At 43.4% G+C, this 15,996-nt stretch overlaps 1 protein-coding gene and 1 long non-coding RNA gene across 2 annotated transcripts; both read right to left on the bottom strand.

Annotated features, from left to right (window-relative positions):
• Positions 1-1,916: 1,916 nt before the first annotated feature.
• LOC121583406 lies at positions 1,917-5,174 on the bottom strand. The gene is made up of 3 exons (XR_006003517.2): positions 5,100-5,174; positions 2,641-2,747; positions 1,917-2,284 (listed from the first exon to the last, which is right to left on the bottom strand). It is a non-coding gene; the product is annotated as an uncharacterized LOC121583406 (long non-coding RNA).
• Positions 5,175-8,519: 3,345 nt separating this feature from the next.
• On the bottom strand, positions 8,520-15,163 carry LOC121582812 (guanine nucleotide-binding protein subunit alpha-14). Its single transcript, XM_041898925.2, has 7 exons — positions 14,795-15,163; positions 12,891-13,075; positions 12,600-12,754; positions 12,093-12,221; positions 11,627-11,756; positions 11,320-11,473; positions 8,520-9,251 (listed from the first exon to the last, which is right to left on the bottom strand). Exons 1-7 carry the CDS (start codon positions 14,913-14,915, stop codon positions 9,061-9,063), a joined length of 1,065 nt encoding a protein of 354 aa, XP_041754859.1. The 5' UTR covers positions 14,916-15,163; the 3' UTR covers positions 8,520-9,060.
• Between the last annotated feature and the right edge of the window lie 833 nt (positions 15,164-15,996).

The following is a 15,996-nucleotide window of genomic DNA, read 5'->3' as shown; positions in this document are numbered from 1 at the left end:
CCTACATGTTTCAAGCAGACCACCATAGTCCCTGTGCCCAAGGAAGCGAAGATAACCTGCCTAAATGATTACCGCCCCGTAGCACTCACGTCAGTAGCCATGAAGTGCATTGAAGGGCTGGTCATGGCTCACATCAACAACATCATCCTGGATATCCTAGACGCACTCCAATTCAGATATCGCCCAACAGATCCACAGATGACGCCATCTTAATCGCACTCCACACTGCCCTTTCCCACTTGGACAAAAGGAACACCTATGTGAGAATGCTGTTCATTGACTACAGCTCAGCATTCAACACCATAGTGCCCACAAAGCTCATCACTAAGCTAAGGACCCTGGGACTAAACAGGTGGTAAGGGTAGGCAACAACATGTCTGCCACTGGGGCCCCTCAGGGGTGCGTGCTTAGTCCCCTCCTGTACTCCCTGTTCACCCACGACTGCGTTGCCAAACACGACACCAACACCATCATTAAGGCCTGATCACCGACAACGATGAGACAGCCTATAGGGAGGAGGTCAGAGACCTGGCAGGGTGGTGCCAGGACAACAACCTCTCCCTCAATGTGAGCAAGACAGGAGCTGATCGTGGACTACAAGGAAAAGGCGGGCCAAACAGGCCCCCATTAACATCGACAGGGCTGTAGTGGAGCGGGTTGAGAGTTTCAAGTTCCTTGGTGTCCACATCACCAACAAACTATCATGGTCCAAACACACCAAGACAGTCATAAAGAGGGCATGACAACACCTTTCCCCCTCAAGAGAGGTTTGGTATGGGTCCCCAGATCCTCAAAAAGTTATACAGCAGCACCATCGAGAGCATCCTGACCGGTTGCATCAACGCCTGGTATGGCAACTGCTCGGCATCTGACCGTAAGGCGCTACAGAGGTTAGGGCGTACAGCCCAGTACATCACTGGGGCCAAGCTTCCTGCCATCAAGGACCTATATACTAGGCGGTGTCAGAGGAAAGCCCAAAAATTGTCAAAGACTCCAGTCACCCAAGTCATAGACTGTTCTCTCTGCTACCGCACGGCAAGCGGTACCGGAGCGCAAGTCTAGGTCGAAAAGGCTCCTTAACAGCTTCTACCCCCAAGCCATAAGGCTGCTGAACAATTAATGAAATGGCCACCCAGACTATTTACATTGACAACCCCCCCTCCGTTTTTACACTGTTGCTACCCACTGTCTATTATCTATGCATAGTCACACTTTACCCCTACCTACATGTACAAATTACCTTGACTAACCTGTACCCCTGCGCATTGACTCGGTACCGGTACCCCCTGTATATGGCCTCGTTATTGTTATTTTATTGTGTTACTTTTTATTATTTTTTACTTTAGATTATTTGGTAAATATTTTCTTAACTCTTTCTTAAACTGCATTGTTGGTTAAGGGCTTGTAAGTAAGCATACACCTGTTGTATTCAGTGCATGTGACAAATAAAGTTTGATTTGATTATATCCTAAATAAAATCTCCTACTGTCTCATTAATCTCCAATATTTCTCCATGTACAGTAAGTAAATGATTCCCCTAACATTCCCCCATCATGTCTACATTATAATTCACTACATAAGCATAACAAGCAGTTGCTATTTCAATCAAACAATAGAATAAGAATAGAGCACCTTTCACCCAACTGTAGTCAATTTAATAATGATGAAAACAGGAAGATCAAAACATGTGGTGGATATTATAAAATAAGGATTTGCTGGAGTCCAAGTCAAACCAAGATTCTTTATTTCTGAGTCAGAGAGAATAAGAGTTACATAGCGCAGTGTACATGTCATGAATTCCGCCGAGGCTGCTCCTCCTCCTTGTTCGGGCAGGCTTCGGCGTTCGTCGTCCCCGGAGTACTAGCTGCCACCGTTTGATGTTATCTATGTTTGTTTGGTTTTGTCTGTTTAGTGCACCTGTTCCTTATCACGTCTTGATTATGTCACCTATAAGTGTCCTTTGGTTTTGTTTGTAGTTGTGTGTCGTTGTACGCCTGTCGTTTGGTGTAGGTTGTTTGTTTGCTTATTGTTAGTGCTGTTCGCACTTTACGCACTGTTTTGCGTATTCGCTCGCCTCCTGTTTTTGAGGCCTGTTTGGATTGTTCTTTGCTCCTGTGACTATTAAAAGTCGGATCGACTAAGCTTCTGTGTCCTGCGCCTGACTCCAACACCACATCCACATCAGCCCTTGACTGTTCACAGTCTGAATTCCGAAGCATTGGGTGATAAGCATATATCTTTATAGTTTCCTGTTCTTGGGCGGGACTCTCAGTTCTCCTTTTATCTATACAAGGATACAGGGGCAAACTGGTTTGCAACACAGGTTGATACTCCCAAGAACAGGAGATTATAATAGGACAGTTTCACACAGTTTTACAAGGTTAGTCACATACTCAGTCATGTGGACACATACAATTAACATTTCCCATTACAGTAGCTATAGCACAATAGAGACGTGGAACCTTAAAATCATGAGCAGGGATTTCCAGTATACACACAGCAAATTCTTCAGTGTTAAATCAACACAGAGTGTTACAATTAACACTGATCCAGTGTGTATATGGGTCCACACTATTCAGTGTTAAATTAACACACTGATTAGTGTAAAGCCTTATTTGCATATTTTCCAGAGTGCCTTACCTTTCGAGTGAATTGTAGTTACCACCCATGACTGTATTTGTTAGGGACAGAGACATGGTTGTTGCATTCATCCATTTTCAGTCCTGTGGTCTTCAACAAGTGAGATCCTAAGCAAACATGTTATCATTAAAATGTAATTATCTAACGCAATACAACACATTTCATAAGGCCTTATTTTAAGGAACTAGCTTTTTAAGGAACTAGCTTTACTCTAATACAGTGGCCTGAAACTCATGGTTTACAGGCCACATCAGGCCTGCAATTCACTTTATGCTGGCTTGCAAAGTGATGTGTAATTCCTATTGGAATCCAGCCAGAATCCAACATTTGAATTTTTATTCACCCGCAATCTGATTTCAGATTGACTGCCGGGTTGGGAAGTCTGATATATGAGACTACCTAAACTGGAATAACCATTTCAGTAATGGGTGCAATAAATCCAAGTAACAGATTGGATTAGTGTAGAAAAATTTGAGTAGCATAAGATGAATTACTCAATCAATGTACATGCAAAAACATACAGTGCATTGCAAAAGTATTCATCCCCCTCGGCGTTTTTCCCATTTTTTTGCATTACAACCTGTAATTTAAATGGATTTTTATTTGGATTTCATGTAATGGACATACACAAAATAGTCAAAATTGGTCAAGTGAAATTAAAAAAAAATCTTGTTTCAAAAAAGTATAAATAATTAATAACGGAAAAGTGGTGCGTGCATATGTATTCACCCCCTTTGCTATGAAGCTCCTAAATAAGATCTGGTGCAACCAATTACCTTCAGAAGTCACATAATTAGTTAAATAAAGTCTTCCTGTGTGCAATCTAAGTGTCACATGATCTGTCACATGATCTCAGTATATATACACCTGTTCTGAAAGGCCCCAGAGTCTGCAACACCACTAAGCAAGGGGTACAACAAAGCAAGCGGCACCATGAAGACCAAGGAGCTCTCCAAACAGGTCAGGGACAAAGTTGTGGAGAAGTACAGATCAGGGTTGGGTTAAAAAAATATATCTGAAACTTTGAACATCCCACGGAACACCATTAAATCCATTATTAAAAAATGGAAAGAATATGGCACCACAACAAACCTGCCAAGAGAGGGTCGCCCACCAAAACTCACAGACCAGGCAAGGAGGGCATTAATCAGAGAGGCAACAAAGAGACCAAAGATAACCCTGAAGGAGCTGCAAAGCTCCACAGGGGAGATTGGAGTATTTGTCCATAGGACCACTTTAAGCCGTACACTCCACAGAGCTGGGCTTTACGGAAGTGAGGCCAGAAAAAAGCCATTGCTTAAAGAAAAAAATAAGCAAACACGTTTGGTGTTTGCCAAAAGGCATGTGGGAGACCCCAAACATATGGAAGAAGGTACTCTGGTCAGATGAGACTAAAATTGAGCTTTTTGGCCATCAAGGAAAACGCTATGTCTGGCGCAAACCCAACACCTCTCATCCCCCTGAGAACACAATCTACTGTGGGAATGTTTTTCATCGGCAGGGACTGGGAAACTGGTCAGAATTGAAGGAATGATGGATGGCACTAAATACAGGGAAATTCTTGAGGGAAATCTGTTTCAGTCTTCCAGAGATCTGAGACTGGGACGGAGGTTCACCTTCCAGCAGGACAAAATGACCCTAAGCATACTGCTAAAGCAACACTTGAGTGGTTTAAGAAACATTTAAATGTCTTGGAATGGCCTAGTCAAAGCCCAGACCTCAATCTAATTGAGAATCTGTGGTAGGACTTAAAGATTGCTGTACACCAACTTGAAGGAGCTGGAGAATGGGCAATAATCCCAGTGGCTAGATGTGCCAAGCTTATAGGGACATACCACAATAGACTTGCAGCTGTAATTGCAAAAGGTGGCTCTACAAAGTATTGACTTTGGGGGGGGTGAATAGTTATGCACGCTCAAGTCTTCTGTTTTTTTTTTGTCTTATTTCTTGTTTGTTTCACAATAAAAAATATTTTGCATCTTCAAAGTGGTAGGCATGTTGTGTAAATGAAATGATACAAACCCCCCAAAAATCCATTTTAATTCCAGGTTGTAAGGCAACAAAATAGGAAAAATGCCATGGGGGGTGAATACTTTCGCAAGCAACTGTAGTTATTGAAATAAACCATTTAAAAAAATCTCCCTGCAATATAGCATGCTGGGAAATATGATAATGATGGGCATGGTTTTGGTTTAACACTGGTTATTACAACCAACACTGGGGTTCTTTTACGCCAATGAGTGTTAATTTAACACTTACAAAGTTAATTTAAGACCTGAATCAACACTAGAAATGTAACTGAAAAATCAACACTAGGTAACACTGGCCAATTTTCTGTGCAGTAAATAGTTGCACACACTGGTTAGTAAACCACAAACCTTCCTTCTACATAGTTGGAACACCTTTCCCTGAGGAGATCCTCTTTGGACGGGTGCATGTTTGTTTGCTTTGTCACTCACCTCTGTTGTTGGTCTCAGTCTCACCAGTTAAACAGGAAGAGGGAGAGAAAGGAGCTTGACCTGTTTGGTACAAATGTCAATGCCACGACGTCCTGCCACCGCCACACCTGTGTGTGTGTGTGTGTGTGTGTACGCAAGAGGGTGTGTGCATGTGTGTGTAAAAGAGGGAGTGTCAGTCAAAGAACTGGGAGTACTGTATACAGTAATTAATTAACACACAATCTGGGTTATTCACAAAGCAAATAATGAGGTGACTCTGTCAATATTCAATATTATAACCCTTCCATTATATATTATTGTCACGGATTCTGCCGAGACTGCCCTTCCTTCTGGCTCGGGCAGGCTTCGGCGTTCGTCGTCACCGGAGTACTAGCTGCTGCCGCTCTATGTTATATGTTTCTATGTTCATTTGATTGTTGTCTGTTGTTGCACACCTGTTCCCTATTATGTTAGTTTGTCTTCCCTATTTAACCTGTTCCCGTCCACTGTGTGGTGTGTGTGTTTATTTTCTTGTACGAGTGTCATTTTGTGAGCGGGTTTTGCTCCTCCCTTGTTGTTGGAGGTTTTGCTTGTATTTCTTTACTACTCAGTAAAGTGGTTCTTCATCTCATTCTGTGTCCTGCGCTTGACTCTGGCCTACCGCATTCCACCGACATTCGTGACAGAAACACGCACCACTATGGAGTCAGCAGGAGCAGCCTGAGTAACCGAGACGATGGAGGAACGAGTCCAACGTCAGGAATTAATGATTCAGACTCTCGGGGTCACCATGGAATGACTGTTCCAGACAATGGAACGACGGGAGAGAGGTGGTATCCCATCACCATCTCCAACCACTCAACCACCTACAACACTGGTCACCGCTTCGCCATCTGGGTCCAGTGGGATTCGGCTCTCGCTCCCGAGGGCATATGACGGAACACCTGCCGGGTGCCAGGGATTTCTCCTCCAGGTCGAGCTTTACCTGGCCACCATTCACCCGGCGCCCTCGGGATACGAGAGCGTGTCCGCCCTCATCTCCTGTCTATCGGGGAAGGCGCTGGAATGGGCCAACGCCGAGTGGGGAGGAATAGACGCAAGTTCTGTCCGCTACGAGGATTTCACCCGCCGCTTCCGGGCGGTATTCGATCATCCACCAGAGGGGAGAGCGGCGGGTGAACGTCTGTTCCACCTACGACAGGAGATGAGGAGCGCGCAGGAGTTTGCGCTGGAATTCAGAACTTTAGCAGCCAGCGTGGGATGGAATGAGAGGGCCCTGATCGACCATTATCGCTGCAGCTTAAGGGAGGACGTCCGTCAGGAGCTGGCCTGCAGGGACACCGATCTCACCCTGAACCAACTGGTGGACATGTCCATCAGGTTGGATAACCTGTTGGCAGCCCGCAGACGTTCTGATCGGGGGCCGTCCATTCCATCCCCCAGCACCTCCGAGCCTACCCCCATGGAGCTCGGAGGTGCTGCGGTTAGGGAGACAGGGAGAGGGACCGTCCCCTGCACCAACTGTGGCCGCAGAGGACACACTGCTGGTCGGTGCTGGGGAGGGTCCTCAGGAGGTCGAGGCAGCAGGTAGGGCACTGGTCGACCATCTCAGGTGAGTAGGCACCCGACTCACCCAGAGCCTCCTGTTGCTAACTTGTGTATTGATATTGTTTTTCCAGAATTTTCCCCCCATTCCCAGCATAAGGCGCTAGTAGATTCAGGCGCGGCTGGGAATTTTTTTGATCGCCAGTATGCTCGTAGTTTAGTGATTCCTACTGTGTCTGTTGATAAACCTTTCCCTGTGCACGCATTAGATAGTCGCCCGTTAGGGTCAGGTATAATCAGGGAGGTCACCACCCCACTCCTGATGAGGACGCAGGGGGGTCATGAGGAGAGGATTAGCCTCTATCTGATTGATTCTCCTGCGTATCCTGTGGTGTTGGGACTTCCCTGGTTAACCATTCATGACCCCACAATTTCATGGCAACAGAGGGCTCTTAAGGGATGGTCCGGTCAGTGTTCAGGGAGGTGTGTAGGAGTTTCCTTGGGGGCAACTACGGTGGAAAGTCCAAACCAGGTTTCCACTATGCACATTCCTACCGAGTATGCCGATTTGGCTATCACCTTCAGTAAAAAGAGGGCGACTAAATTACCACCCCATCGTCCAGGGGATTGCGCGATAAATCTCCAGGTAGGAGCTGCACTTCCCCGGAGTCACGTGTATCCTTTGTCTCAGGAGGAGAGGGCGGCTATGGAGACATATGTCGCCGAGTCTTCGGCCATCCAATTCACCTGTCTCCTCGAGTTTCTTTTTTATGAAGAAGAAGGATGGTGGTTTACGCCCGTGCATTGATTACCGTGGCTTAAATCAGATTACCATCAAGTACAGCTATCCATTACCCCTGATAGCTAGTATGACGGAATCATTGCACGGGGCACGCTTCTTCACAAATTTGGATCTCAGGAACGCGTACAACCTAGTGCGTATCCGGGAGGGAGATGAGTGGAAGACGGCATTTAGTACCACCTCTATGAGTATCTTGTCATGACATACGGGTTAATGAATGCTCCATCAGTCTTCCAATCATTTGTGGATGAGATTTTCAGGGACCTGCACGGACAAGGGGTAGTGGTGTATATTGATGACATACTTATATACTCCGCTACAAGAGCCGAGCATGTGTCCCTGGTGCGTAAAGTGCTTGGAAGACTGTTGGAGCATGACCTGTATGCTAAGGCAGAGAAATGCCTGTTCTTTCAGGAGTCCATCTCCTTCCTAGGGTACCACCTGTCCGCGTCTGGGGTGAGGATGGAGAGTGACCGCATTTCGGCTGTGCGTAATTGGGCAACTCCAACCACGGTAAAGGAGGTGCAGCGATTCTTGGGGTTTGCCAACTACTACCTGAGGTTTATCCGGGGCTTTGGTCAGGTAGCAGCTCCCATTACCTCGTTGCTGAAGGGGGGACCGGCGCATCTGCGGTGGTCAGCTGAGGCGGACAGGGCTTTTAGTCGCCTGAAGGACCTGTTTACCTCGGCTCCAGTGCTGGCTCATCCGGATCCCTCCTTGGCCTTCACGGTTGAGGTGGACGCATCCGAGGCTGGGATAGGCGCTGTACTTTCTCAGCGCTTGGGCACGCCACCCTTGTTGAGGGAATTCCATCAGAATCATCCCACTCGCCCCGCGCCGCGTCCTCCTGGCCGTCCCCGAGGCCGGTGTCGACTTTACTCAGTAAAGTGGTTCTTCATCTCATTCTGTGTCCTGCGCTTGACTCTGGCCTACCGCAGTCCACCAACATTCGTGACAATTATATTACATAGGCTATCATAAACTATTACTGTATTAAACCATACGTTATTTCTCTATATCTATCTCTATGTCCTTTGTGAAATGAGTATGACAGAACTCTCCAAAAGGTAGATTTGAATGATTTATTGCTAACACACATTAACAAACTACAACAAACTAGTGACCGTTCCAGAATCCTTTGAATGACTAGAGTTAATAATTTATTTAAAGTTTTAAAAAGACCTAAAAATAAGGAAAGTGTAAATCATGAAACATATATGTGAAAACCACACATGACATTACAACACAAATGTAAACTAAGGAACTTGTACTCCCCTGTAGGCATATTTTCCCTTTAGTTCCTCTTAATGGCAGGAACTCCAGGCAGAGATTCAGGGTCCACAACATTCCTCAGGGTATTTGTCTTATCAGTAGTTATGTCATATGGATATGATAGTCTACTGATACCCCTATCTTGTAACATGGAAGATTTCAGAAGTTGTTATAATTCTTACTTTTTTAAATTATTATATTATGTCGTTCTGTTTGTGCTATGACTGTGATCCCTGGCTCTGCTATAGTAAGAAAGCTTATAATTCAAGACCAGTTACTTAAATGTCTGTACCAAAACTGTAACCCGGAACTGAAATAACACTATTGCACCATATACAGAGATACCACGCTAGTCCTAAACCCCTAACCCAGGTTAAATTTATCCAGGTTTTCTTGGAAGACGGTGTCTTTTACAGCTTTGAAGACAACTCTGATGTTCTCGGTGTCCGTTGCACAGGTGAAGTGGTTGTACATGGCTTTGTGACGCCCTATGTGCTGCTCTTTGTACATATTCAGGATGAACTTCTTAGCAGACTCTGCATCTTTCCGGGGACCTTTAAAGAAGACATTTATGAAAAATAATGTAAGTAAAATACACTAGGGGCTCTATCTTCCGCTGGCGTTACGACGGCGCTAGTGTCAAACGCACTTTGTTGGCAATTTTGACCTTTTGCTGGCTGGGCTGGTTAAAGCCAGTGCTCTGCTATTTCCAAACTGTTGCGCAATGATTGATAATTGACCTGTCTTATATCAGCTCGCTTGTGCTCCGATGGGAGTGGTGGAAATATTTCAGATGTGTCCTTAAAAACGTCATCGAAAATGCTAATTTCAGGCAGCGCTGATAGGGATATTTCAGACCAACCAAAACCTAGTTTTAGATGTAACGCGGATGGTTATGGCATTCATTTTGAAAGTGGAAACGCAGCCTACCCAGCCGTGATGCACACTGCCCATATGCGCATGGAACATCCAGTAATGTGCTTTTGGTGCCTGTATAAATCGTATTTAGAAACAAAAAAAACATGTGTTTTTTCCCGGTTTGTTTGAATAAAAACCAAGCATAGTCTCCCCAGTGCGCTGACATTCCGTTTTTATCTATGTATTGTAGGCAGGCCTACATTATTTTAGCCATGCAGCTCAGCTCCCGTTTTGAACGTGCATAAAAACCCCTCCATGATGTAGGCTACATGTGTCCATGCCCATCATGAAATGAGAGATGAGAACCTCGGTGAATACCAGTGAACCTTGTATTTAGAAGTACTTTCCCGGTAACAATTGCTTATTTTCCAATTCGTATGTTCAAAGCTACCCTTACCTTTGGCCAACTATAACGAAGGCTGGTTCAACAGCAATGCGTTGTCTTTTTTATCCTGGCGATTTATTTTTGTTGTTGTTTAAAAAAACAAACACACATTGCTTGTTTTTTGTTTAATTGTATTAAAACCAAACTTATTATAATTATTAACCGTCCTGGTTTTATGGTGAGAACGTCTGTGGCGTGTATAAAATGCAACTTCTAGTGTAAATTAGATCTGTAAGATGGTTTCAATATGGTTATAAAGCATTTTATTTTTGGAGCAGTATAACGGCGAGTGGACATTCAACCTTTCTCTTTATATTGGATCTTTGCCCAGCTACTGTGAGAAGTTTGGATGTTTATAAAACCCTCCATAGTAAGTCTGCATTGTTTTAATATTATATGTCCACAGGGAGCAATTATGGTGCCTGTAAGTGTATTTGACAACTTTGCTCTGTTATTTAAAAGAAGTTGTTTCGTTTTGTTTAGAATTTGATTAGAATTAGCTCTCTTTTTAGGCCTTATTAATAATTAAATTAATCTTGCTTATTGACAACGTCAGGCATGTCCATGCTCAGCCATAATACAATTTACAGTAGGCTAGGCCTAGCCCCTATATCAGTGCGAATGCTATGTATACATTTCCCAATTGAAGCCATGCACTTAGAACAATTGTGGACTGCAAACAGGTTCAAGTTAACGTAAGATGGAATAGGTCTACATTTTGATATTTCGTTTCTGTAAACTATTTAAGAAACTATAACGGACTAACATTGGAACTGGAGTTGATTCCAAGGCATAAATACACAACTTGAAACAACCACATATTTAGCCATGGAGCATGTTTTGATTGGCCAATGAGGGGCCAAGCCTCGACAAACCTACAACTTATTTATTCATCAAAATCCCAGCCCTTTCGCTCCACCGCCAGCACTGCTGCACTATTCATTCTTGGTTGTGAAAATAGCAAAAATATTTATGACACCCCCCCGAACCTATAGCTCTACCGCCAGCGCTTATATCTACCAATGCGTTAGGTTTGTTAAAATAGAGCCCTAGGAATCGTTTCCTGTAGCCTATATATCCAGTTCCTGTTGCTTGAATTGAATATAGATTGTTTTATAGGAATTAACTCCAATTCACTGGAATTTAGATGGAATTGACCGCAACCCTGAATGCGACAGATAGCAGATATTTACACACATATCAAGGCATGACTAACAATAGTACTTAGGGAAGTCGTCTGTAAGGTTGGAGTAGCCTATAGCTTATAAAACACATTAATATATGACTAACCAGTGTACTAACTAGTCTAGCGTACTAACCTGTGAACGCTGGGAAGTAGTCTACCAGGTTGGAGTGTAAGATCTTTTCCTCTAGAAGATCAGTTTTGTTTAGGAAGAGGATGATGGAGGACTCCTGGAACCAGGGGTAGGTGATGATGGTTGTAAACAGGGCTTTGCTCTCCTCTAGTCGATTCTGGAAGGAAAAAAAATCCAGACTCCATCACATATAAACAGCTAAACATTGACACTGTCCTACTGTTGTATGAAGATACAAATAATTTTCTGTTTGTTAGTTGTAGAATAATAAGACTTAAGAGGCCCTTAGAGTCAAAGTGTTTATCCTCACCACGTTGGCACTCTCATAGAGGACCTGGTCGTATTCACTGAGAGCCACCAGGAAGATGATGGAGGTGACCCTCTCAAAACAGTGGATCCACTTCCTCCTCTCTGACCTTTGACCTCCCACATCCACCAGCCTGATCAAGACAACATGGGGAAAATCTCAAATCACACTCTATTCCTCCTATAGGGCACTACCTTTAGGGTGTCATTTGAAATGCTGACATGGGAATACTTGCATCCATCATTTCATCCACCCTTTCTTGAAGTAATCACTGATCTAACATTACTAAATAAGTAGAAGCTAGGGTTCAACTACAGTACATAGCTTTCACAGATCCAAATTAGATCAGTGATTACTCCAACAAAAGAAGTAAGGAAGGGTGGAAGGATACATTGTAGAAGTATACAGACAGAGCCATAGCCTTAGTGGACAACAAGGCTCTGACACCATTACTCCAATGGATATTTACCTGAAGATGACAGTCTTGAGGTCAAAGGGGTACTCTATGATGCCTGTGGTGGGGACCCTGACCCTCAGGATGTCCTGCAGTGTGGGGAGGTATGAGGGGGCAGCGATTCTGTCCAGATCACTCAGGTAACTGACATGAAAATAACAATAAAATGCATTGGCAGTGGCACGTACTTTGCTAAACACCCTAGCTAGATACCTGACTTATTGTGGAGTGCATATTCATATCTATCTATCTATCTATCTATCTATCTATCTATCTATCTATCTATCTATCTATCTATCTATCTATCTATCTATCTATCTATCTATCTATCTATCTATCTATCTATCTATCTATCTATCTATCTATCTATCTATCTATGCTTGGTCTAAGAATATGTGAATGGATAAACCTGACAAATCTCACTATTTGGCAAAATCAGGACGCTGGAACTTGTTAGGTGTACATTTATGTCTACCTTAGCTTGGTCTGAATAAGTCGGTAAAGACTATAGACAAATCTCACTATTTGGTAGAGTCAGAGAGCTGGTACTCTCGCCTGCGCTCGTAACACTTCTGTATTCCCTGGTCGCTCCACAGTCTCCTGATGGCATCCACCTGCCATGGCTCCAGTATGGTCACTAGATCTGCCTTCACCCTGCTCAGTCTGTCTGCATGGCTCTTGAACACACACACAGACAGTTTTAGACATGGCAATAAAAACCCATTCACAGAGTAGATGTTCCAGGAAATTGATATTGTGAACCAGCTAGCCCGTAACACAAGCTGCCATTGAATCTGTTGACAAGCTGCTTACAATGTTCTGGTGATCTTTAAAATCAATCCGTAGGGTCTTCATGGCTTGGATCATGTTCTGAACAGCATTGACGATGTTCTGGTACACCAGCCTGGTGAAGAGTTGTTTGTCTGCATCCGAGTAGCCTGTCCCATGGATGATCCTCATCTGTTTGATGAAGGTGCTCTTTCCACTCTCACCAGTCCCTGGAAAAGGAGAGACATTAGTCTGTGAATGTGTGTGTGTATCTATGTGTGCATGCGTGTGTGTTTGTGTACGTACAGTACGTACAGTATGTGTGTGTGCGAGAGTGTGTTCGACATGTGGGTGTATGTTACATAAAAACACCACTTCATCCACATGTATTGCATGCTTTGCCTTGTTGGACATTAACATGACCTTTTGAACAGGAAATCATAGAGAAGTTTGTTAACTAAAGCAGAAGGTTAAGGTTTGACCTTTCTTCAACGTCCTGTAATGCTTAACGCGTTCCTAAAAGAGCCTAAGAACAATGCATGTTTTGATATTAAGTAGTAAAATGCACCGTGTGAAAATGGACTTTTGCAGTAGGCCTTCATATAGCTATTACAATCATAGGGTGTGGTTAGCAATCATTTAACTGTGAGAAATTCTGACAGTAAAATGCATTGTCTACTAGCCTCATGACTGTTGCATTTAACTGCAAACCAAGACTGACTACTGCCACTCGTCCACATACCACACATAGCCATATCTGCTGATCAGAGAGTCAAAATGTGCTAGATGACAATTTGGATAGAAGAGAGATGCAGGTGACTCAGTTAATGCAGATATGTGTAATGATAGGATAGAGACTTTTAATAGCTGCTTCTTGGTCATAGGTACTCTCCAAGTAGCTTGTTCTATGAATGATAATGCACACTCACCATCAGTAGACTACACATTCCCACACACTTTGCACAGTACATTGAAACTACATCATGCTGAGGTACACGGTAATATAACAATTTAGCCTACTGTTATTCTGCCTGACTAATTACTCTGCCAATAATACGCTATTCCTGACCTTTTTCCAGGCTGAAAATCACCAAGGCAAACAGTGTGGCCTTGTTCTGAGTGTCAGCTCAATTACTTACTGGTTCAACAGGTTTCTATCAAATATGTGGAGAATGGGGTTTAGAGTGACTCATACCTATTCAGCTGTCTAGGGCTTCTACAGAGAACAACTATGATGGAAACAGAGAGACATAAAACGTGTCCTGTCAAGGTAGTGGTATCTGTAACATAGAGGTGATACATTTACTAGATATTGAACTCATTTCTAAAGAATTAAATGTATAATTTCTAAAGAAGGCAATTTAGAGGCTACATTGTTTCTTTCAAATATAGAGCAGGCTACCTTACAGTAGGCCTATATTTAAGCAATAAGGTGGCCAATAAACCACTGCCTAATGGCTGTTCTTCTGCACGACGCAACGCGGAGTGCCTGGATACAGCCCTTAGCCGTGGTATATTGGCCATATACCACAAACCCCAGAGGTGCCTTATTGCTATTATAAACTGGTTACCAGTCAAAATAAATGTTTTGTCTTCAAGTTAGCTATTATTGACTGATTAAATGGTATGTAGGACCCAGAATCAAATCTCGCTCAGGGCCCCAAAATATCTTGAGCCGTCCCGAGTTGGCTTGAACGGTATGATCTATAGCATGGTTTACACTAAAGCGCATCGCACAGAGGAGGATGGTAGGCTATACCACTTCAGGAACGACACATTTTCATTAGCAAGATCCAAATAATTGTTGGAAACGCTATGCTATTCCTATAACAATTATTTATATCATAAACTCGGTCAACTTGAAGTAGCCTAGTTGAATAGGCATACCTCACGCATAAAGTTGTAGGCTGAATGACCAATTATCCATGATAGCATATGCCATGACTCACCTAAAAGCAACAACTTTAACTCTCGGTAAGATTCCTTCTTGTCCCGGCGAAGCTGTCTCTCAATCTCCTGGTGTATCTTATGTCTCTCCGAGTCTTCAGCCGACATACAGCATTCACCCATCTTGGTGCTGTTATAGCTGTCCGTATTTCAGGTGAGGTAGATTGATAAATGATTTCTGTTCCAACCGACCTCCCTGAGAGAGAACGTCCTCTCTCCCGTAACAGGTGGCCTGTCAAAATTCAGAAGTCATTCTACCTGTATGAAGAGGTGAGCGGTCTGACGGGGTCGCATTCCTACCGTGCAGGTAAAGGCGGTGAGGTAAGTTGCCGCAGGTAAGTTCTCTATTAGGCCTATACTATCTGGATTAGTAAACAAATGAAACCTGGAGGAGTGTGTAAACTAAACCCACCCACAAAAGTTCTGTTGTATTTAAAAAAAAAAAAATTGACCAAGTAGGGAAGGCTTCTCACCAGTGCCACACAGGCTGGGTTGATCTGTTGGTATTGTGAACACACTGGGTTTATAGGCGTGTGTGTGCCTGCCAGTTGAACAATGAAACAAGGACATCATAAAAGGAGTAGCCTAGCCCTATGGAGTATTAAGTCTACAGGAAAGTGTTACTATGATAGCAGCCACCCTGGTCTGCTTGGTGCAAATAATATGAAGCTGACACTCTCACACATCCTATAGGCCTGGCTACACTCATGTCAATGTGCACCACATTGTATCCACGACAGAAAATATGCTCTCTAAATCAGTAGCAGTACATTCCTCCCTGCAGCAATGCTGTCTTTGACCAGATGGATATCACTGAAAGGATTTGAGAGCATTAACTCTCACAGATGAGCTGGGAGAGAAGGCAGACAGACATTAAAACCCATGACAAACAATGAGTGGCAGCATAATCCTCCAACACCATCTATGGCGTTCCCTCTATTCCATAGATTCTACGGTAATCTTCACACAAATATACACCGTAGTGGAAAAAAGTGCAGAGAAAGATGTTGCCTAAATTGGAATGATTTATTATACAATTTCAAAACATGGACATTGCTCCAAAAATAATTTGGCAAACAAGTGAAATATAATGCTTTATTTTCAACAGACTTTAAAAATGGCAAGTAACGACAGGCTAGGTAAAGATTGACACAAATTAAATAGTGCAGAGAACCTTCTGACTAGTGTTTATTTGTACTCTCAT

The sequence above is a fragment of the Coregonus clupeaformis genome, chromosome 15 (assembly GCF_020615455.1).
Source record: "Coregonus clupeaformis isolate EN_2021a chromosome 15, ASM2061545v1, whole genome shotgun sequence".
In the NCBI taxonomy this organism is placed as follows: Eukaryota; Metazoa; Chordata; class Actinopteri; order Salmoniformes; family Salmonidae; genus Coregonus; species Coregonus clupeaformis.
Note: the sequence above shows the minus strand (reverse complement) of the source record. Positions and strands in the feature narration are given on the sequence as shown.

What these genes read in the sequence shown, in the direction of transcription:
- LOC121582812 (XM_041898925.2), bottom strand. Translation starts at nt 14,915, where the DNA reads ATGGGTGAATGCTGTATGTCGGCTGAAGACTCGGAGAGACATAAGATA. An exon ending in GTTAAAGTTGTTGCTTTTAG is followed by an intron (nt 13,076 to 14,794) that starts GTGAGTCATGGC and finishes CTCCTTTTCCAG; the next exon opens with GGACTGGTGAGAGTGGAAAG. An exon ending in CTCTCTGACTCTACCAAATA is followed by an intron (nt 12,222 to 12,599) that starts GTGAGATTTGTC and finishes TTTTCATGTCAG; the next exon opens with TTACCTGAGTGATCTGGACA.